We start from the raw sequence: 23475 nt of genomic DNA, 5'->3' as shown, positions 1-23475 counted from the left end.
TGTTACGGGCAGGAGGGGGTCGTACCTTGCGGCGGAGGAAGGGTACGCGACGGCTGTTTCGAGGCCGGGTCGTCCAGCGGAGTATTTTGCCTTTTTCGCACGGCATCCCGTCAGCTCAATGGTCCTCGACTGATTGCCCTAGAAATTGGACAGAGCAAGGAGAAAGGGGGGTGGTTTAAAAGATAAAAAAAAAACCCTCCACATACCCAAAAGCGCCTACAGGTCGCGCCGACTGCTGGCCCATCTGGTCGACGGCGTGATGAGACTGGGGCCCAGCAGCCGGGTGCCACGCATCCTTACCTGACGGATTCATCGTCCGCAAGCCTGGCAGCGTATACTAGAGCAAAGATAGAAAGGGTCGACGGGGGCAGCTCGACCAGCAGCAGCCCGGGAGCGGGAAGGACAGTGCCAGCTCAACGAGGAAAACGGGCGAAGGAAACGCTTTCAGGGGCGAGGCGCGGTGCTGCACATGGGACGAGGACAAGGGCGCCAGACTCGAGTGCCGGTAAAGAGCAGTATAGAGTGGTAAAGGGGTGCGGTCTTGCGGCTTCGCGGTGCTGGCAACTTTGAAGCTGGAGATCGAGATGGGCCACGGCGGAAAACTCAAAAGCTGGGACGATGCGTGGAGGCGGTGAGAGCGCGGCGCTTTTTTCTGCCAGACGAACTTGGCCGAGTTAGGCTTAGCGTAAGGGATATGCACGTGACGTCTCCCCACGTCATACCCCGTGATCTTAGTAAGATATGAGTAAGCAGAAGCAGCAGCAGCAACAAGATAGTAACAGTAGAGCAGTACGGAGTAGAGAAGTAACAGAAGGAGAACAGTAACAACAGAAGGAGAGCATATATATGGATGGTATGGCAGAGGCATAAGAGAGTTAAGTAGAGTACAAGTAAGAGTAAGAGTATCGTGAGTTACACGCCTTATCGTACACGGCCAGCTTGCCAGCAGCATGACCTCAACTCGGCCCAGTCGCAAGTCAATTCTTGTCTCCATATCTTCATCATCTTATCCCCATCATTACTCTCATCATCTCAGCATCATCTCCCCATTACCGCTCTCATTATCTCAGCATCACTCTTGTTGATGTTCCTGTTCTCCACGTGATCTATAATATTCACATGCACCGGGAGCTCCCCCGGACAGCATCACATGTAAGTACACACCGCAGGGATCGAGAGCGTAGCAGCCTATACTGACTGGAGAAAGACCACAGCTATCCACCCGCCCGCGCAACTACCATCTGTCCATCCACCAGGTAGTAAGGTGTGTTTTTGTGTGTGAAGTGTAATTACGGGGAAGGTCCATCGGCCCAGGGGGAAAAGTGCCAAGAAACGCCAAGCTTGTCTGGGGAAGAGGGCGGCCCGTCGTTGTTCCGGCATCTTGCTTACATGTGCAGCCCTCTGATTGGCCAGCGGGACCCGCCGAAGCTAGACCTCGGCTTTAAGTCGGCCATCCCCAAAGCACCTGATATCAACCCTCCGCCTGCTTCTTCTTCTGCTTCATCCGCTTCTTCTTCCAACTTTCCTCCTCCTCCTCCTCTTCTTCTCTCCTCTCCATCATCTATACACACCACTTGACCTACCTCTCTCCGTCGTACAGCGTTATCACACACCATGGCTCCAAGGGTTATCGTCGTTGGCGGTGGATGTACGTGCTTCCCCTCATGCAGATAGCAAGCTCAATGCTCACCGGTTGTTTACAGTGTCCGGCCTGAGTGCTGCTCACACCGTCTACCTGAACGGTGGTAACGTGCTGCTTTTGGACAAACAGAGTGAGTTTCCCCGTCTACAAGTCTACCTGGACCTGGTGATTGACGCGGATAGGCTTCTTCGGCGGAAACTCGACCAAGGCCACCTCCGGCATCAACGGAGCCCTCACACGCACCCAGGTCGATCTCGGCATCCAGGACAGCGTCAAGCAGTTCTACGAGGACACCCTCAAGTCCGCCAGAGACAAGGCCCGCCCAGACCTGATCAAGGTGCTCACATACAAGTCTGCCTCCGCCGTCGAGTGGCTGCAGGATGTCTTCAACCTCGACCTGACCCTCGTGTCTCGACTTGGGTATGTCGACCCTCCATAAGACGTATACAGTACGGTGCTAATGAAAGTAGTGGACACTCGTTCCCCCGCACACACCGTGGCCACGATGCCAAATTCCCCGGCATGGCCATTACATACGCCCTCATGCAGCGACTTGAGGAGCTGACCGAGAAGGAGCCAGAGCGCATGAAGGTGCTTAAGAAGGCCAGAGTTATTGCCGTCAATAAGGAAGGTAACCAGGTCACCGGTGTCACATACGAGTACAATGGTGAAACCCACACCGAAAACGGTGTCGTCGTGCTCGCTACCGGTGGTTACGCCGCCGATTTCACCGAGACTTCCCTCTTGAAGAAATGGCGTCCAGACACCCTCGGACTGTCCAGTACCAACGGTGTCCACGCTACCGGTGACGGCCAGAAGATGCTCATGGCCATTGGCGCCAACGGTATCGACATGGACAAGGTCCAGGTCCATCCCACCGGTCTCATCGACCCCAAGGACCCCGGTTCCAAGTGGAAGTTCCTTGCCGCTGAGGGTACGCTTTTTTATCTAATTACCGATTGTGATACCTGCTAACGTCTTGCAGCTCTCCGCGGTGAAGGTGGTCTCCTGCTGAACTCCGACGGCCAACGTTTTGCCGACGAGCTCGGCCACCGTGACTACGTGTCTGGCCAGATGTGGAAGGAAAAAGAAAAGGGCAAATGGCCCATCCGCCTTGTCCTCAACAGCAAGGCCTCCAATATCCTTGATTTCCACACCCGCCACTACTCCGGCCGTGGTCTCATGAAGAAGATGACCGGAGCCGAACTCGCTAAGGAGATCGGTTGTGGCGAAGCTGCCCTCCGCAAGACATTCGATGACTACAATGCCATCGGAGACGGCAAGAAGACTGATCCATGGGGCAAGAAGTTCTTCCACAACCTCCCCATGAGGACGGATGACACCTTCTACGTCGCCTTGATGGAACCCGTCCTTCATTTCACCATGGGTGGTATCGAGATCAACGACAAAGCCCAGGTCTTGAACAGCGAGAAGAAGCCATTCGATGGTCTCTTCGCCTGTGGTGAGCTTGCCGGTGGTGTCCACGGCGCCAACCGACTTGGTGGCTCCTCGCTGCTCGGCTGCGTCGTCTACGGCCGTGTCGCCGGTGACTCTGCCAGTCAATTCCTCTTCCAAAAACTTCTCAACGATCCTGCCTCTGCTAGCGGCGGTGCACAACAGCGTCTGAACCAGATATCCCTGCACATTGACCCCAACCAGCCAGGCAAGGTATCTGTCGAATGGAGTGCCCCGTCAGGTAAGCCTAGCACCACCCAATCCGCCACCCCAAGCACAGCACCTGCACCATCTTCATCATCTGCATCATCTGCATCATCTGCTCCCACTGGCGCTGGCGCTGGCGCCGCCGCCTCCGACCCAGCCGCCGCTGATATAGCAAACTTCAAGGTGCCCGAGAAGGAGTTCACGATGGAAGAGGTAGCGAAACACAATAAGAAGGACGACCTCTGGATCGTTGTCAAGGGCGTAGTGATGGATGTGACGAACTGGTTGGATGAGCATCCCGGTGGAGCGCAGGCGTTGTTCAGCCATATGGGACGAGATGCCACCGAAGGTAAGTCATGCATTTATCCCCTAAAGTACCTACATTAATGATGCTAATTGACCGCCTAGAATTCGAGATGTTGCACGACGACGAGGTTATTCCAAAGTACGCTGCCCAGGTCGTCATTGGACGCGTGAAGGGCCAGACGCCTAGCCTGGAGTATTAGTTCGAACTATGTATATATGCCTCCCGTATTCCTTTATGCTGTATTTCGCGTCCACATGTCAAGGATGGATGTACTTTTACGATCTAAGTTCATATTTTACCATCTACATGAATTGATATATTCCAATATTGTACAAGTTACTCGTCCACCATCGTAATAACCTATATCATGCCCTTCCCTTCCTTCAAGTGCGCCAACACCATCCTCAACCTCATCACGGCAGGCCCATCACCTACTCCCTGCTCCCCCCTCTCTGACCTCTCCTGCACTTCCTGCCTCGCCTCTTCGACCCGCGGCTTCAAATACCCCCACACCACATCCTGGTACTCGGCATCCAGATCCAACCACTCTGCTACACCGGGTAAATCTCTCAGGTGTTCAGTCTGAGACTGCGCCGGGGCGTTTCTCAAGGAGGTAAGCACGAAGTCGATGTCCGGTATTAGAGAGGTTGACGATATGGATGGTTGTAGTGGTCGCTGTGTCTGGTCTGAGCCGGGTATAAGGAAGTCCATGTCCGGTTCTGGTTCTATATCGAGTTCGTCCTCGGGAAGAGATAGGGGATCAAATGATGAAGACGACAGCAGAGCAGAGACAGCTTCACCGTCTCTCTGTTCTTGTTCAGAACGTGATATCGACGGCCTAGTATTCGACGCGGTAGTAGCAGCCATCCAAGCAGAATCAAATCTCTCTTCCTCCACTTTACCCTTCCCTTTGCCCTTGCCCTTGCCCTTGGAATCAGACAGGTCGTAGACACCGACATCATCAAGCGGCAGCCCACCTCCTTGATGAAACTCCTGTTCCGAGTGAGAGTGTATCTGCGCCTGTGGCTGCTGAGATCGAAAGCCCGACTCAGAGGGTAATCCGTGGTGAAAGCCGCTCTCTACTCCTGGCCCATGCGATGCTGAAGATGATCCAGAGGCGGGAGCAGCCTTCTCGGAGCTCGAGACGCTCGCCAGGGACGAGGAGATGCCGTTTGCAAAGGCGTACGAGTTCGAGGGCGAGGGCGAGGAGGGCGATATGGTGGTTCTCAGCAGGCCGGCGGCAGACGACTGGATTCTACCGGCCATGGATGTAGATGTAGAGGCCTCTTCTCTACTCTTTGGCTTCCCCGGCGGTTTTGGCTGGTCTTTGTCCATATCTCCTGTCTGTGTCTTCTGTCTGTCTCTGTCTCTGTCTGTCTGTCTGTCTTGTATCTGGTCAAGTCTAGAGAGTAAGTATCTATATCCTGCCTAGGAAGCGTCTGTTTGCATGTGAAGACATCTTACTGCTATCCGTGTATCGACCTGCTATCCTGTATCCAACTGTATCAACATCCAGCTATATCTAGTCATCTCAGCCTTTACTGCCAGTCTGTATAGACATCTGCTGTCTGCTGTCTGCCCGCGTGAGGTTTGTAGAGGTTTGTAGAGTTTTGCTGGTGGCGCAGGTGAAGATGAACAAGTGACGGAGTTCACATCATCATATCATCATCATCTTCTTCTTCCTTTTCTCCTTCTTCTCCTTCATCTCTCTCTTATATTGTCTCCAGCCCACATCTACACTGCACGGTAAGCAGTATCAGGCTGATCAAGTACAGGTAAGGCGCATCCATGTTCTCTAGCGCCCGGTGGCTTGTTCCCAGCATCATCATCAACTCTGCTTGCTCGCTCCGGCTTCATCCAGCATCCCCCGTCTGTTCCGCCTTGTCTACTCTCTTCTTCCACCTTCAAGGCGCCTGTTGTTTGCCTGTTGTTTCCTCTATCAATTGCCAGTATCTCAGCCTGATTCACTGCTCACTCCCTGCTCGCTCTATACTTATCTACACCCTGTCCTTCTCCCCCGCTCTACACCTTTCTTCTGCGTCATCGTAGAGACGTCTGCCTCGCCCTTTGCTCTGGTCTGTATATCCAGTCTCTCAGAGACAGCAGCTTCATCTTCATCTTTGTCTGCTGTGTCAAGCTCTGTCTGAGTTGCTGCCCGCCATCTTCCTCTTCTTCCTCCGTCTGCCCGCCCCAAACATCACCACCACCACACACCCTGGCCTGGCCTGAAAAAGAAGACAGGAAAAAGAAAAGAAAACAAACACCGCTCTCACTGCCAGATGATGACCTGACACCTTGCTAACGGCGTTGTTGTTTCTCTGCAGCTTAAAAGTCACGCACTAAGCGACGTCTGTCTGGCCTTCTATCTGCGTTTTCCTTATCGCCCTCGCCCTCTCTGACCATCGCCATCAACTTCGACTTCGACTTCGACGGCGACCTCGACATCGACAAAACACCGTCCAGACACCTACGAGTCTCGCTATCTACATCTCCAGTCTTTGCCTACGGGACAGTCTGGCAAACCGCTGAACAATGGTAGACGGCGATCCAGGTTCACCCACCTGGAAGTTCACACAGTCCGTCCCTCCTCTCCTCCTACACCACCACCACCACCACTATCCCTGTACTGACCGAGTGTAGATGCTTCGGTGATAAAGGCGATGTAGAAGATATAACAGAAGGTATATACTTGTTCTTGGCTTTCGACTATGCGATCGTATACTCACCTCTCGTCCAGCTGATATTATCTCTACCGTCGAGTTCGACCACACCGGTAACTACCTCGCCACAGGTGACAAGGGCGGCCGAGTCGTCCTGTTCGAAAGGAATGAGACGGTGAGATACCCCCCACGCACTCATGCACACATTCAGCTGATAGATACTAGAAAAAAACATGCGAATACAAGTTCCATACAGAGTTTCAATCCCACGAGCCCGAGTTCGACTATCTAAAATCATTAGAGATCGAGGAAAAGATCAACAAGATAAAATGGTGTAGACGGCAGAACGCATCGCATTATCTCCTATCGACAAACGACAAGACTATAAAACTATGGAAGGTCTTCGACAAGTCGCTCAAGGTCGTGGCCGAGAACAACCTCTCCCGCGATCTCACCCCGGCCGGTGCCGTAAGCGGTGGTGGCATCTCGCGCCCTTCCCGCGTCTCGTTCAAGGACTCCACCTCCCTCAAGCTCCCTCGCATGACACACCACGAGACTGTCGTCGCCGCCGTACCCAGGCGGATATACGCCAACGCTCACGCTTATCATATTAACAGCATATCCGTCAACAGTGATGGGGAGACCTTTATCAGCAGTGACGATCTCCGGATCAATCTGTGGAACTTGAACATCCAGGACCAGAGCTTCAACATTGTCGACATCAAGCCTGCGAACATGGAGGAATTGACTGAAGTTATCACCGCGGCCGAATTCCACCCCACCAGCTGTAACTGGTTCATGTACGCAAGCTCAAAGGGTACCATCAAGCTTGCAGATATGCGACAGCGGGCTCTGTGCGATGAGCATCATAAACGTATGTTTCTTCTTACCAATCTAGAGATTCAGGATATATTAGCTTACGTATTTGTGCAGAGTTCGAACAGGAAGAAGACGTCACCTCGCGCTCGTTCTTCTCCGAAATCATTTCCTCCATCTCCGACGTTCGCTTCTCCCATGATGGCCGCTACATCCTCTCCCGTGACTACCTTACCGTCAAGATCTGGGATGTCAACATGGAGCGCCAGCCCGTAAAAACAATCCCGATCCACGAACACCTCCGCCCGCGCCTCTGCGACACCTACGAAAACGACAGCATCTTCGACAAGTTCGAGGTTGTCTTCTCTGGTGATGCCCAGAACGTGATGACGGGAAGCTATAATAATAACTTCATGATCTACCCGTCTGATCCTACCAAGGAAACCGAGGTCGTGCTACAGGCGGATAAAACGGCGTTCAAGGCCAAGAAGGTTGGTGTACCCACGCCAATCAACTCTGCGGCATCCACAAACGCTGGAAAGAAGAGCGGATCAAGGTCTGGTAGCCCCTCGGGCGCCGGAGGGAGGATGAGGAAGGAAACGGACGCAGATCAGATTGATTTCAACAAGAAAATCTTACATATGAGTTGGCATCCGTTCGAAGACAGTATCGCCATCGCAGCTACAAATAACGTAAGTTGCTTTCCCTCTCCTTATTAAACCTCCCGAATCCCTCGCTGACAATTTATATAGCTCTTTGTGTTCTCTGCATTGTGAGGATGAGCATGATATCGCCATTGATATCTCCTACCTTCTATCAATCTATCTACTCTACCACCAAATGGCACAGCCCACTTACCCTACATGCCTACCCTTCGTTCCCCCCCACCCTTACCAAGTCACACCCTTTTATTCCTGTCTACTGTCTACCAAACCCCTATTGTCTTTATGTCTTTGTCTCTATCTTCACCCCCGTTTCGTGGCTCCTGGCGACAGGTAATATGCAACATGCCCCTCAAACATATAAACTTGCCATAAATGGTGAAGCAATAGCGACTCCCTCTATGCTAGAGGGAAAGTACCATTAAATTCTAAACTCTGAACATTACTACCGATCCTCACCCTATCTTCCTTCCCTACCCTCTCTCTCTCCTCTCGCTTTAGAAGTGAAATCCAAAACAAAGACAAGAACAGAAAACCAAACTTACACATTTATTCTGTTACGTGTGATGGAAATGAAATGAAAAAAAAGGACAGTGGCCTTGGATGTGGATGTGGATGTGCATGCCAGGGAAACCTGGATCTGGGCCTGGACCTGGACCTGGGCGCAAAGAAACCAAAAAAGAAAGCTAGAAAGAACTCTCTAGTCTAGAATTAGGATGTTATCAAACTAAAAAAAATATGTTCTTGTTATTTATGGGGCAGCTGGAGGGGAAGATAGGAGAAGTTGAGATAAATATGAACGTACCGTAAGAGGTTCGGAGATAAAGAACTGCTGGGATAAATGTAGGTATTCTTCTTCTTTCCATCCCTGAACCCGGTTGACAGTAATATATATCTCCAGTTCTACTAAGAAGAGCCATACTAGGGTTATAGCTTCATCGCCGGCTATGTTACCAGGGATATGTAGATAATAGCTACGTAGGTTTATGATTATCAGCCTAAATAACTAATTAATGAATAATTTAATACAAATATCTTTGGAGGTGCCTTTCACTACGACGACTCATACGGAGATAGAAACTAAACCAAGTACCATGTCTCAACAAAACGAGAAGAACAATTTCATCCTTGCTCCAAACCTAGGCGAGAGGTTAAGGTTGCGGGCTGTCCCGTCTGCAGATTTGCTCCCTACCACCTTGTTTGGACGTCTGACAGGATAGTACTACCAACTAATAAAGAAGAACATGGAGGGAAGGTAATTATATTTTTATAGATACACAGGGCAGGAGTAGCCGCAAGGCTTGATTACACTGACATCGTGACTTCATTCGTCATTTCTTCCCGACGCCGAGAGAACTTCCACGAGCAAATGTTTTAAATATTGTAAACTCTGGACTTCAGGAGTTAGTCTACCCAGCAAAGCGGCTTCTTTTTCGTAGCACGGGTCCAAACCAATAGAGAGTAAAGATTCCAAGGACACAAGCTGCTGTTAATGCCCCAATCAAGCTTGTGCCTTTGGCAATCCCAAGATTTCGATATAGTGGACCGGACCACAAAATCGACGCAAAGGCTAGAGACGAACGAGCAAAATCGTTCATGGCAAACAAGCTTGCACCATACTTCGGATACGCGACGGCCATGTACCCAAACATACATTGTAGAAGGGTAACCACTCCGGCCATTATGAGCAAGAATCCCATTGTGGGTACAACCCAATGAATATCTTTCCTTGAAGTCCAGGCAAATATAAACATCCCCGTAGGAACGAGCAAGGAACCCAACAGGGCTGGTATAAGTCGGCGTTCCGGTGGAGGGAACGAGCCGCTAAGCATGGGCCGACTGATTGTAAAATGGACCACGAGGAAGTAAAATGGCATGATGATCAAGACAGCAATGATAGCAGTAAGGAACACCAGACCCATATGCGGTAGACTCAGGTGGTATATCTCTAGGTAGACGAGAGGGAATACCTCAAAGAAAGAGTAGAAGATGGCATATACCAGTGCAGTGTAGACTGTAGTAAAGAGAATGGCCGGATCCAAGGCATTGATCTTCCAGGGGATAATTAGCGCGTTGTTCACGATTGCTGCAACGGTTGACCTGGATGCGTCAACGTCGGAAGGAGCTTTAAAGGCTTGGTTGCCGGTAACGGTTCGGAGGCGTTTTGCGCGATAATGTAGTATTGTAGAAATGGAGGTTTCCGGGAGAAACAACTAGAGTACAATATTAGTATTGGAGCCCTGCAATAGTGAGGAGTGGGACGAACCAGTAGTATCAAACACGGCACGGTACCCCATAGGACTTCCCACATGGACCACTGCCATCCCTTAACCACAGAGCTGAATCCAGCAATGGTCGGGGCGACTGCTGGCGCGGATGTGGCAAAGGTGCCCCAGATCCAAAGCCCGTAAGGTAGATTCACGAGGCTAGTTACATCTGCCAGCGATGCTGCTCCGGTGGCTAGACATGGTGACCCAAAGAACCCCTGGAGGAAGCGTAAAACCAGGAAACCGGGTGCGTTGTCCACTACCGCCGTCAACACGGTTATTATCATGAAGATTACCAGTGTGACTAGATACGGAGGATTGCGGCCCAGTGCCGCAATTTCTGACAAGGGACTGAAGAGCATCGGTCCGATTCCATAGCCTAGAAGTACCAGCGCAAGACCCAGAGAGCCCACTGATTGAGGGACACCGTAGATATCCATGAACTCTCCCTGAACGATGGAGAAAATGGAAGACGACATATAGATCACAAACGTGTAGAAATTTATCTGAACGTATACCAGAAATTTCATCCAAGATGACCAGTTGTGAGGATTTCCGGGGTCGTTATCAGAATACCAGCCCACGAGTATTGTTCCGTCCGGGGTGACCTCCGGACTGAGGCATTGATGTACAGCGAGGTGTTCACTTTTCTCTATATCTTCTAGGGGTTGATCCACGCTTTCACCACCTGGTGATGATGGCTCTGGCGACGGTGGTCGTTCATTACTTTCGTGAGCATTGTGCGCGGCCGGATGGGACGTTGACTGCTGGGTCGATCGTTCTGCTGCTGTTAAGTATTTCGGTGGTAAACGGAACCCGGGTTTCTCTTCTGGGAACTGGAAGAGTCGGCCATTGCTCAGCCAGCGAATGGTGCTACCAAACGGTGTACTGGGTAGGAACGAGGCCATGGAGGAGTTTGCTCATGGATATCTTTGATCGTAAAGCTGGATGAGTGGCCTAGCAGCACATATATCCTTCCGCTGGATAGTGAATGACGGCGGGACATTGGCGGCCCGGCGTCGGCATTTTGTGGGATTGCCATCGGTAGAGAACCGTTGGGTCCAGCTCAACTCAATTTTGGGATAAAGCTGTAGACAGTAATGATATACAGAGTGCAGATATACCCCATTTTGCTTCAACTTGAAGGCTTTAATGGCCGTTTCTTTGGCGTTAAGGTTCCTGCGAGAAAGTGTGAGTACGTGGTACTATTGATATTAGCAGGTACTTAGCTGGGAGGGCTCTGGGAATATGGTTACGCCAAACTTGAGCCACCGTGTTTGTTTTGCATCATAGTTGTCCCTGCCTCTCATTGTACCCTTTCATCGGCCACCATCGTTGCTGCTTGGCTGGTATTATAAACCACATCTACGATAATAGTTGGTACAGGTTGAGCCTGTATTTGGTGGCTGGGAACTAGTGGTGAGAAGAGCGGAGGAGGTTGAGATAGAGCGGTGAAATGCCAAGCTGGTAACGAGTTCCCGGGCGGAGATCTGCATAACTACCCGCCGCATACTAAGAGATCTTAAAGGCAAAGTACGACGTGTAGAGTACGAATATCAATGTGTACTCTGTATATACAAAATAAAACTCCGGACTGATCTACGGAGAGCCGATTATATATGTTATTTCTATATTTTCGCGACTCTACCTTTATCTAGGACTTACGATTAAAAGAAATCTTAAGGAAATTAAGCGAAAGTACAGAGTACAACGTAACATATTAAATCCAACCGTTGCACTCCTACCGGGATAACTTCTCTGAAAACCATCCAACCAGGTGTTTGACTGTTGGATAGCTCCAGACCAAGGTGGGCGGAACATTTACCTTAAGCGTGCGCTGGAGCTGTCGGCGCAAGGCAGTATTCATTACTGAATCTAACCCGAGATCCGACAATGCTACCTTGGAATCCACATCCGCAGCGGGGAGATGGAGGACATCGGAAACACATCCTCGGATCTGCTCGTCGAGGTACATTTTTAGCTCTGGCCCCGAGGACGGAACCCCGTTGCGGCCAGAACCTGGAGCAGGAGAGTCACTCTCTGTGCTGTTATGCGGGCTAGCATGTCCTCGGGCACGACGAATGGCGATGTCGTTCAAAATGGGGGTGGGAAGTGGCTCTCCTTCATCAAAGGTGCGGCTACGCAACACCACGCCGTGATCAATGTTGTACTGTGCCAAATACAACCAGGCTTGGAAGGCGTCATGACGAGTGACATCAGTGATGCCCTTACTCTCCAGTTCAGCGGCAACAAAATCACTATCACTGCCCATGCCCATGCCCCGCCATGCAGTCCACTGAAACGCAACCGCGTTTTCACCTAGATTACGGCGATGGGTCGCCAGCGTGTCGAGGAAGGTATTGGCACTGCCATATGCGCCTTGACCAGGGAATCCGAACAACTGACCGCACGAGGAAAAAAAGACAAAGAAGTCCAGTGTATTAGGCGGGAAAGCCTCGTGAAGAGTCAATGACCCGGCAATCTTAGGTGAAAGAACGCGGGCGAAGGCATCTCGTGTCGTTTCTTGGATTAGCTGGTTCTCTAGCACGCCCGCTGCGTGGACAACACCCAAAACCGGAGGAAGACTTAATCGGTCCAATTCCTCTAGTAAACGGTGTGTTGCACTGGCAGCAGAGATATCTAAAGCTAGCACATGGACAGAAACGCCTCGTCGCTCAAGTTCCTGTATAGTTGCTACTGCTGGCTGCAGCTCCTTGCAGACCATGCCCCAGGCCCTGCGCGGCGGGAGGCCCCGTCGAGAAATAAGCACCAATCGTCGAGCGCCTTGGCTGACTAGGAATTCAGCAACAGCAAGTCCTAACACACCGAGACCTCCAGCAACCAGGTATGTGCCCTCGGGGCGCGGAAGGGATTTAGATGGCTGTGAAGCTCGGCAGTTTTGAGGAATAGCACGGAGCCTCGCCGTTCGGGGTACTCCATCATAGATGCGAATGACATCAGCCTCTTGTACGTACTTCATTACCGTTAGAGGTACAACGTGTTGCTCGCCGTCAATTAGGCCTCCAAATTTGTCCGGATGCTCACTAGCAATGACCCTGCTGAGTCCCAGCAGGGCTGAGTGGGCGAGTGCGGACGGTGTTTCGCCCTGCATAACATTGGTGGTGAGGATAAATATTTTGGTTGGTAAAGAGTTCTCAACGACATATTTAGTAATCTCAAGGAGCTGCCACGTAAAATTCTCGGCAGCCGCAGGTACCTCCTCTAGCGACTGCACCTCATCAGGAATGTAGACTATCACCGTCTTTTCGTGACACTGAGGGTAAGAAAACTGGTCGGTTAGGTTTTCTAGTGTGGTATATTGTTCTGACTTGATACTAGCGGGTAGGGACTTTGCGTACAGATCCCCAAGGGCAATGTTGTGCGCAATTAAAATGACTTTTTCAATGAAAATGGGTTCTTCAGCGTGGATAGCTGGCGGCCAGGCGACTCTATGTACCAAGCTCGACATGCTTCCACTTGCACCAGGTGTACCCTCAATCTCCGAGAAACGCATAGAGGTAAATTTGGCCATCGGTTGAGCAGTATCGCTCAATATATGGACATGGCAGGAGTAGTCTGCACCGGGGTCCCTCTGGACATAGACCCATCCCACCTTAGGTGGATCCTTAGTAGTAAAGATATCTACCTGGTTAATCTGTGCTGGCATGCGCAGTCGAGGTTCGGAGAAAAAGAGAGTAGATCCAATCGAAGTAGCCGCGTCTAAGAAAGGTGCCCACGAAGACTGGTTCCAGTCAAGGTTCTTGGAGCTAGGGGAGATGTCGACTCGTGCTAGCATTTCGCTAGTGTTCCCATAATGCTCAGTTACCGTCCAGGGGAATCCCATGGCCGCAACGCCGACCTTAGCCAGGTAATCAATAGTGAAATTATCTTGCAATCGGGTCACTATACGATCCTTCACGACGGGTACATCGATCCTCTCCTCGATGGTTCCTGACTGGGGGACCAAATATGCTTCAGTGTGGGTGACCCAAGAGCTCTCGTCTACTTGCTCGCTCTGTATTAGTCGAGACATGAGCTTCACCTGGCCGCTATGCACTACCACCTGGACCATTCTTGGGCCACTGGTTGCTACAGGGACTCGCAGGATAGTGTTCTGAAGCGTGCAGGTACCAGTGGCTTTTAGAAAGGTATTGATCAAACATGCAGCAGGAACGATTTCCGTCCCAAAAACTGGATGGCTCCCAGGAAATGGCTTAGTGTCGTTGTCCAAAGTAGTTGAGTACACCACCATGTCGGTACCAGCTATGGCGGTGCGACGGCCCAAGAGCGTATGTGTCTCAATATCATGTAGGCTGGTTATGGTAGTTGTGGTTTTAGGGTTTTGCGAGATAGGACGATGAACCCACGGATTTAGAGGTACCCCTTGCATCCAGGCACCAGACATTTGAGCCTGCCAGTTGATATCTACTCCACTACAGTGAAGTTGGCCAATGGCGCGAAGAAGGTTCTTTTCGCCAGGCTCATCCCGCCTAAGAGAGTGAATAATCGCATAATCGTCAATGCCAGCGTCCATCAGAGTCTCGTTAATCGAATGGGAGACTAGGGGATGAGTCGATATTTCCAAGAATCTCCTGTAGCCATCGTCGATGGCAGCATGAACTGCAGAGGTAAGTCTCACTGGACTGGTCATGTTGTTGATCCAGTAATTGGAATCTCGAAGCGCCCTGCCGCGTGGGTTCAATAGCGAGGTTGAGTACAGTTTGACTTGTGGGTGCACTGGGTGTAATGCGCCCTGAAGTGCAGCCAAGAGAGGCTCTCTCAATCGATCCAACATGGGGCTGTGAAATGCAATGTCTGTCTTCACAACGTATGTTTTAATTCCTCGTTCCTGATACCCCTGAACAACGATGGCGACAGCCTCCTTCGTCCCTGCAATGACGCAGGAGGATGGGGACGAGTCGATAGCTGCTACCACATTATCATTTGCTTTGAGGTCTTGACGAACCTCCTCGTAGGCTCGACTGATCAAGGCCATCGCTCCTTGACCCATAACTTCCGTGTACAAAGTTGCTCGGCGGGTCACAATTAACGTGCCCTCTTCCGCCGAGAGAGCGCCAGCTACAACGGAAGCAGCAATCTCTCCTACCGAATGGCCAATGACTGCCTGGGGGTGAAGTCCACGTCTTTTAAAGAAAGCGCTAATTCCGATTTGCACAATGTACGTCAATATCTGGACGCGATCTGAAGAATTGAAGTCACCCTTTTGGAGCCATTCGATGGGCGATAAGCCGGTCTCTTTACGGACGATACTGTCGAGAGGCTGAATTGTATCGTAGAAAACACTGTTGTTTATCAATTCTTTCCCCATGTTTGTCCATTGCGCTCCGTGACCGGAGAACACCCAGACTACGTCTTTCCTTAGATCAAAGGGAAGAACACGGCCATGGACAATCCAGGGATCCTTCGACTGCTTGGATAGGCAATCTAGGGCATTTATGGCTCCCTCAAGATTTTCAATAATCGCTGAAGTTCGGAATTCGTGATGGCTACGTCGTACCGCCATGGTCCTGCATAGCATGGCTAAATCAAGCTGAGACATATTCCGTTCGCCGACCCAAGTCTTCAATGATGCTGCCAGAATTGCCAAGCGCTGCTCCTGAGGGGCAGAAAGTAGCAAGATCTGATCTCCAGTTACGCTCTTGCCGGTAATCTCTTCAGGGAAAACTAATGGTAGCTGTGGAGGCTCTTCAACGATAGCATGAGATACAGTCCCGCCGTAACCGTAGGAGCACACGGCTGCACGACGAGGTCCCTCGGCATTAGGCCAATTTATTGGCTCCTGAACAACTCTAAGGCCAGATTCATCCCACTTTATCTTGGTATTGAGCTTTTGCAGATTGGCTTGAGGGGCCAAGACACCCTTTTGAATCATCAAGATTGTCTTAATGAGGCCCATGACCCCAGCACCGGCCTCCAGGTGCCCAATATTTGGTTTTATTGAGCCGATATAACATGGGTCGTCGATTGGCCTCCCGTTCCCATAGACTTTTGCAAGAGCGGAAATCTCTGTTGGGTCTCCCAACGCCGTAGATGTAGCGTGAGCTTCTACATAACGAACTGTATGCGGATTAACTTCAGCCACCTTCAATGCGTCCCTTGCTGTGAGCTGTTGCGCTTCAGAATCTGGAGCCATGATCCCGTTTGTTTTACCGTTGTGGCCCACCGCGGTACCCTTGATGACCGCGAGGATGTGGTCTCCCTCGCAGAGCGCCTGAGAGAGGTTTTTGAGAATGACGGCGCCTGCCCCTTCTGCGCGGCCATACCCATTGGCGTTTTCATCGAAAGAACGACACTGGCCGTCGGAAGAAATGGCCCCAGCCTTGTCTAGGACTATGGTAAGTCCGGGACCACAGAGCGCATTAACACCACCAACAATTGCGACTTTTGATTCTCCCCCAGCAATGGCCTTTACTCCATGGTGTACGGCGACGAGAGAAGAGGCACATGCCGCATCAACGGCTACACTGGGTCCCATCAAATTTAGATGGTAAGAGATGCGGTTTGGGACTCCACAGTATGCTGTCCCAATCCCCATCCAGGCATCAATATTGGGCAGATCCTCTAGAACCACCCTTGAATAATCATTCGAGTTCACGCCCCAGAAAACAGCCGTGTCACTACCACTGAGAGACTTTGTCGGGATACCAGCATCTTCTAACGCTTCCCAGGCAACCTCGAGAGAGATTCGCTGCTGCGGATCCATCTGCTCAGCTTCCTTAGGTGAGACCCCGAAGAATTGATAATCAAAGTCCTCTATATTTTCAACAAAGTACCCGCAGCTTGTCGTTTGACTTAGCACCTTCGGGTTGCGAGTGTCTCTTTTATGATATGGTGCCCAACGTGAGGCAGGGATCTCCCCGCTGGCAACCACCTGGTCTAACAGTGCCTGCCATAGCTGTTCTGGATTCTGTATACCGCCGGGAACGCGGCAGGCCATTCCAACGACGGCTACATCTTGTAATCGATCCTAAACCATTAGTTAGTATTCGTGATCTGAATTGTCGTCCGCTGGTTCACCTACAGGGGTACTATATTCAGTAGCCGGAGAACTTGGGTCGGCATCCGAACTCGAGCACGGTGTGGTAGTAATAAAAGACATAGAGGAAATTCAAGCGGAGTATATGCCAGGGAATCATTTCACGCTATGAAACGAGTTCTAGGATACTCGCCTAAAAGGGAGCATTTAACTGTATAAGTTATCTTGATAGCGATTGCAACCACAGCCGTGCGATATACATTTATCTCACATCGATGGACATGTGTTTTGTAGATCATATCCACCACTCCCATCGGCAGCTCTACTAAGCCCATCGGGAATTTGAGCATTTGTGTTATGCCCTTGTATAACCTCACCGCCCCATAGGGATGATGATGACTTGTGGCTTAATTTCTGATATGTGGTTTAAGATTTGTGGTTTGAATTTAAGCGTACCGATTAGACCGTAATGATTAATGATGTAGAGATCGGTAAGGCATATCGCCAAGCTTGCAGAGGCCCATAGGAAGTCGATGAGCGCGATTATACCACTAGTGTGGTTCGTTCTTCTTTAGACATTCAAGTGGTTGCATCCATCCTTGGCGGGTGGACCCTGAGGTACCTGTTGCTGATGAATTCCATGTATGTGGCTAGCGGTGAAACGGTGTGTATTGAAGGTCTGCGTTGTGTAGCTCAACTCAATTGTTGCCTAGGAAATATCCCGAGAGCAGAGAAAGATGCGGGTATTTTGTGGTATAGATTGACGAGTAGAGACCTGGCGAGAAGGAAAGTAGTTATCAGCACAAATACAACATCGAAATAGGACAGTCAAGTTTCTAGATATTTGGGCTTGCAGCAAAGTTTGGGAGCCCAAGAATGGAGGTCACATGATATGGTTAGGTAACTAACTCACCTAGGTAAATGCAGCCACGGCTGTTGCGAGGCCTCTCAACGGCATTTGGTGGAAAAATGCACGAAGGGATCGAGATAACACTAGCAGTCACACACACGCGCGTTCAGCCAGCAATTGTCTTCCGGGTGTCTACTCGACCACCCAGTTTTAGAGTGGGAAGACAAGATTTTGCCTCCGCAGTATAGTAACGCTTCATTTGAGGTGTTCCTATCATGCTCCATACCGTAATGATGGACTTGTGCTGATCGACACCAAGTGCATAACGCTAAAAATAAAAAAGTTCGGGCGTTCATCTCAAACTTGGGAGATCTATGTAGAACAAGGTTAATAATTACGGGAAAACGTTCTGATACATTTACACATTCGGGCATACTTCTTGTACCTACGCATTTTGCAAGCGTCCATGGTCTGAGAGCCATCCCTATACCAATATCGATTCTTCCCCTTTACCATCCCGAGTAGGGCCAGTATCTTCCGAAACTGGGAAAATGCCTTTTCACTGCCCAGTACCAAATTGCAGCCGATCCTTTCAGCGCAAAGAACACCTCAACCGTCATCAGCGAAACCACGACCCTGTCCGGGCACATCAGTGTTACATATGTTATCGTAGGTTTGCACGGAGGTAAATATTGGCCCTTGCACTCAAGAAAATAAGGGAAGATGGCTGAACCGATGAATGCAGAGATATCTTGGATCGGCATCTGCCGGTCCACCATGCAATGTCTAAGGGCTTTCAACGCACTCTGGTTGCATGCCAGACGTGTCGGCATCGGAAGTCCAAGTGTGACTCCCGGGACCCCTGCTTGATGTGCTCGCACTTGGGGGTGCCCTGCATTCGACTCCCATCGAGCGTGCAGGCGTCTTCCACCAAATTTCCACTGCTGCACACCGTGAATCAAGAATCAGGGAACAAGAATCTGGCGCAGGTAGGCTGGCGCGATGATAGGGCGAGAGATGATGACCCTCCAGTATGTAGTGAAGTCTCCCATAATACCTCAGAATCGACGCAGAAAAGTGGGCAAAAACATGTTCTCCTAGGTGATACCGGGGACCCGGACGGCGATATGCTGAACTGGGCATCTATTGATGACTGGATGTCTGAAATACGAATACCCCCCTTTGAAGGTGATTTGGTTGAGGATTTATTAGCACTACCCTCAAGCGACCAGGAGGATAATCAGCGCGTGACAACATTCCCAACTACCCCTGACTCCATGACAAATATGGGGCGTTCATACCTACCCGATTCGATGTTCCACGAAGCATGGGCCATTCTTCATCATTCTACTCTAGAACGAGAGGATCAATGCCCACTGTTGTCGCGGGCAATAAAGTTGGTTGAGCGGCCGCCACCGTGCAATAACGAACGAAATAAGCTAATGAAGGAGTTGATGGCGCACTTGGTTGCTGCTCCTGTATGTTATCCCACCCATGCTGACAGGTCGCTGAAGGTTAACAAGGACCTGCATATTATAGGAAGACCTCAATTCCAGGCTGGTGGAGACGCTCCGAGCTACTCAAGCTCTTATCATGGTTTTGGTATCATTTTTTCTTGAAGATGTATGACCGCCTTCAACAAAGTTTTGTTTAGAGGAAAATGAATGAAAAAAAGATGAACTGACAACGTTAGATGCCGCCTGAAACTGCACATTGGGCTGCACAGGGTACGGATATAGCTATTTCTGCAATGAGACGTATGGGCACGTTCTCTGGGCGATGGATAACACCGGACGCTGTACGGGAACATAGATGGATTTGCGAGGAAGAAATCAAGAGGTGCGTATTACTGATATGCCGTTACCGCGGAAATTCAGTTCCACTAACGAATACAGAATGGCTTATGCTGTCCTTCGACTTGACGTCTATTTCAGTGTCATCACGCATCGTCCTCCATCTCTCCGCTCCCACGAGCTCCACCTTGCCCTTCCCGTCACAGAAACACTGTGGAAGGCATCCAAAATGGTGGATAGGCATCGCCTACAGTGGTTCGAGCCAGCAGGACGGGATAGATGCCTGTTCGGGTCTGCTGTCCAAGAATTTTTGCAGCCTAATAGCTGTACGGCAGTGGATGACCAGATGCGACCATTTGGTGGGTCCGATAGCCACTTGGCTCTTTGTGCAATTCAGTCCGAGTTATGGTCCATGGCGCAGACGGTACGAGGGGATAGAGATGGTAATATAGAGTTCTTGGTATCGACGCGGTCGGCAGAGAGCCTGAGCCTTCGACGAGGTCATTTACTCCACTATCAAGCTCATCTCGAGTACGCCTATCGGCGTGGGCAAATCTGTTTTGCGGAACCCCCGGAGTCACAGCATTTTTGGCGTGCTCTGAACCAAAGCCTATACCACTTAACTTTCCTCAATCTCCACGCCGACATTTCTCTCCTTGAACAGCGGGATTGCTATGACCCTCGACAGGAAGCAGAGAATCGGAGGGTTATTCGAGCATGGATAAATTCCATAGATGGCCGCAAGGCAGTATATCATGCTGCCCAATTGCAACGAAAATACGAATGTGAGATGTGTGCCGCATGGCCTGAGTATTACAATGATTGGAACCCGTTGCGGCCGACAGCTCTGCTATATAGTTGTGTTGTATTGTGCGCCTATAATGCTGAATTCGAAGCGACTCCGTCAGAGAATAACATCTCGGCGGTGGAGCTGTCCTCTGAGGATGGTATGGGCGCAGAACCCCTTCAGCATTGGATCCAGGAAGGCGGCTGTGCGTCTATACGAGGGGTCTCATTGGGAAGATCTGCTGTTCTTCACCTTGTGTCATGGTCTCGTGAACGATTGGTGCCTTTTAACGCCAGCTCTCGGCGGTTCGAGAGGTTTTTGTCCAGGGTTGGTGATTATTAGCGTATGGTAGATAGTTTAGATTCTGCCGGCTAGATGATAGAGCCAGCCTTATCAATTCAAATTCCCTAGCCTAAGTTTGTAAGTTATATTCTTGGAAACAGGGCTATTCTGTACGGAGTATATGTTGTGGTTGTTCTAGTGGTGAGGTTGAAAAGGCAACGTCGAGATATGGTTAGACAGGGATCCTTTTAGCCTGCAGGAGAACTTGGTTACATAATCAATTGAAAAAAAGGGTCAACAAAAAACAACTTCAAACAAATTACAAGCTCGACTACAGCTTCGTGGAGCATGAGAATCCCCCATCCACCATCCAAGCACTGCCTGTAACATAGCTGGCCCTGGGGCTACAGAGAAACAATATGACGTCGGCAATCTCCTCTGGCTCTGCAATACGCCCTAAAGGAACGACATTCCCGAGGACCTGGTGGACCTCAGCGAGCACTTTGTTGCTATTGATCATCGGTGTATTGACCCATGAGGGACATACGGCATTGACGCGAATCCCGTCGCTGGCGAAGTCTAGGGCTGCAATCACAGTTGTGTTAGAGTGATCTCTTGAGACACGCTGATCGGAGAGGTCAAATGAACTCGGGAGGGTACCTACCACACGTCCGACTCAGGCCTAACACTGCATGCTTCGAAGCTGTATACTGAGCAGTCCCGGGGGCTGACAGAAACGAATGAATGGATCCCAAGTTGACGATGGAGCCTCGCTGTCCGGTCCGCACTCCATGTAGGCCGGGAAACGGGACTGGCTCCTGACTCTGCATTACCTTCCCTATCGCTTGCATGCAATAGAGGACACCATGTACATTTATCTGGTTGACTCTTTCCCACTCATCAACAGTCAAATTCATGAAATGTGTTGGTATACGCATAGCCACCTATGCCTCGTCAGTCAACTCAACATTATAAAAATAACCTATTCAGAAAGATACCCATACCCCAGCACAGTTCACATTATAGTCAATTCTGCCAAAGACGGCGAGCGTCTGGGATACCATCTCCTCGACCTGTTTTGGATCTGCCACATTGACGGCGATTGGGAGAGTCTGGTAGGAAGGATGCGTTGCCAGGCCCTTGCTCCTCTCGGCTTTTTCCTGGACGGCGGATAGTTCCAAGTCGCCGAACACTACGCCAGCGGCACCTGCGGCGGCAAAGGATAGTGCGCACTCGTAGCCAATTCCACTAGCTACCTGGGTTTAAACGCAGCTCAAGCAGGGACTACTAGCTTAGGATATTCTTACCTGCGCCTGTGATGACCGCAATTCCCATAAGATGGAGCATCTTGCCGTTTGATATGAGTCCCTCTAAAGTGATCAGTGCGAACTCTCAGTTCCTCAGGGAGTATATCGATGTATTTATACAGAGACCTCTACAGTAAGTCCTCAAGGTCCCCCCATTATTCCCTCGCGGTAACTAGATACAGTACCATCTTGCCCCACAACATTTTATCCCATCGGATGCATGGAGCGTCGTATTTTGATTCAGGGAAAATAAGCCCCATAAGTATCGATACGCTACTCAGTGCAATCAATCTCAATCATTTTCCAATACCCTCGATTTGCTTTTCTCCTACATTAAAAAGGCTATTGGATATTGCCTGATATTCCTGGTACAACCCTTTCTAATTTATCCAACAATTCCCCCCAAACCTTTTTCTGTGCCTGTGCACCCTCGACACTCTTGACGAACTTCGATAATGCACGCCTGATATGTTAGCGTGGATTAGGCCAGGATGAGGCGCCCGAGGGAAAACATACTCGTCAATCTTGCAATCATTAAGATACTGTCCATGCCCCTCCCACCCAAGACTCGCTGCATGGATCAAGGTGCGAGACCCTTCCTCCGCAGTCCGAGCCAGAATCTTCATTATCTGCAACTGCAAACCCCAGAGGCCCGTCATTTTGTTGACTAGCCCGGTAAGGCAATATCCCGGGGTGAAGGCATTAACAACAACACGAGGACTTTTCGCGGCAGTATCCGCAGCCAAAGCCCGCATACACAGTACTTGGAGCAGCTTGGATACGTAGTATCTACCATGTCTGTTAGTTTGAATCCAAATTGACACAATCATAAGGAATTTCTAGAACAGTACCTGTCGTCAGGCCCTGACCGAGTCTCCTTTCGCAACGTTGCGAATGTATTTGGTGTTTTCCACTGGGGAAGATTCGTCATGACATGTCGGTCAGATGCCACAATACAGAGCCGGGGAATTGACCCGCTGTCGACTGCCGAGCTGCGTAACTTTGGGAGCAGCAGCAGGGCTAGCAACATTGTGTTGACGACGTTGACGGTTATGGTGCTCTCATCCTCTTCCGCAATGTAAAACTTCTGCTCCATCTTGCCAGCATTGAGCAGCAAGACGTCTACCCGAGGCAGCTTGGAAACAGCCGCAGCAAATTCCCGAACCGACACTGAATTTTCCATATCAATTTGGAACACTCGGATTAGACCTGCTCGGCCAGTGGACTTTTCCAAGTTCTGTACTGCCTTTTCACCTTTTGACAGAGTCCGCACCCCCAGAACGACTTCCGACGCGTTCAACTTTAGGAAATATCGTGCGGCTTCCAGCCCTAGTCCTGCATTACCGCCAGTGATGACGATGGTCTGGCCGGTGAAGTCATGCTTCGGCACTGGAAGGCGAACGAACAACTGCGAGTAGAGGAAAGATAACGCAGACATGATTG

The 23475-nt window shown here is 50.4% G+C and overlaps 6 protein-coding genes across 6 annotated transcripts; 2 read left to right on the top strand and 4 right to left on the bottom strand.

The window, feature by feature from the left end:
* Positions 1-1614: 1614 nt before the first annotated feature.
* GIQ15_06186 (fumarate reductase) lies at positions 1615-3810 on the top strand (the record flags this gene model as incomplete). Its single annotated transcript, XM_033553603.1, has 6 exons — positions 1615-1648; positions 1704-1772; positions 1825-2062; positions 2113-2576; positions 2628-3653; positions 3713-3810. 6 exons carry the CDS (start codon positions 1615-1617, stop codon positions 3808-3810), a joined length of 1929 nt encoding a protein of 642 aa, XP_033404747.1.
* A 161-nt stretch (positions 3811-3971) lies between these two features.
* On the bottom strand, positions 3972-4946 carry GIQ15_06185 (uncharacterized protein; the record flags this gene model as incomplete). The annotated part of the gene is made up of 1 exon (XM_033553602.1): positions 3972-4946. One exon carries the CDS (start codon positions 4944-4946, stop codon positions 3972-3974), a length of 975 nt encoding a protein of 324 aa, XP_033404746.1.
* Positions 4947-6143: 1197 nt separating this feature from the next.
* Positions 6144-7863, top strand: GIQ15_06184 (uncharacterized protein; the record flags this gene model as incomplete). The annotated part of the gene is made up of 6 exons (XM_033553601.1): positions 6144-6187; positions 6252-6292; positions 6349-6446; positions 6497-7145; positions 7205-7779; positions 7840-7863. The coding sequence occupies 6 exons, from the start codon at positions 6144-6146 to the stop codon at positions 7861-7863; spliced, it is 1431 nt and encodes a 476-aa protein (XP_033404745.1).
* A 1295-nt stretch (positions 7864-9158) lies between these two features.
* On the bottom strand, positions 9159-10924 carry GIQ15_06183 (Cycloheximide resistance protein; the record flags this gene model as incomplete). The annotated part of the gene is made up of 2 exons (XM_033553600.1): positions 9159-9962; positions 10016-10924. The coding sequence occupies 2 exons, from the start codon at positions 10922-10924 to the stop codon at positions 9159-9161; spliced, it is 1713 nt and encodes a 570-aa protein (XP_033404744.1).
* Positions 10925-11757: 833 nt separating this feature from the next.
* GIQ15_06182 (6-methylsalicylic acid synthase) lies at positions 11758-17136 on the bottom strand (the record flags this gene model as incomplete). The annotated part of the gene is made up of 2 exons (XM_033553599.1): positions 11758-17004; positions 17059-17136. The coding sequence occupies 2 exons, from the start codon at positions 17134-17136 to the stop codon at positions 11758-11760; spliced, it is 5325 nt and encodes a 1774-aa protein (XP_033404743.1).
* A 3920-nt stretch (positions 17137-21056) lies between these two features.
* On the bottom strand, positions 21057-23470 carry GIQ15_06181 (uncharacterized protein; the record flags this gene model as incomplete). The annotated part of the gene is made up of 7 exons (XM_033553598.1): positions 21057-21310; positions 21390-21669; positions 21730-21977; positions 22033-22095; positions 22461-22495; positions 22549-22821; positions 22884-23470. 7 exons carry the CDS (start codon positions 23468-23470, stop codon positions 21057-21059), a joined length of 1740 nt encoding a protein of 579 aa, XP_033404742.1.
* Between the last annotated feature and the right edge of the window lie 5 nt (positions 23471-23475).

Source organism: Arthroderma uncinatum, assembly GCF_011692745.1.
Source record: "Arthroderma uncinatum strain CBS 119779 chromosome Unknown scaffold4, whole genome shotgun sequence".
Lineage (NCBI taxonomy): Eukaryota > Fungi > Ascomycota > Eurotiomycetes > Onygenales > Arthrodermataceae > Arthroderma > Arthroderma uncinatum.
The sequence above is the reverse complement of the archived record's forward strand: the minus strand, read 5'-3'. Positions and strand labels throughout refer to the sequence as shown.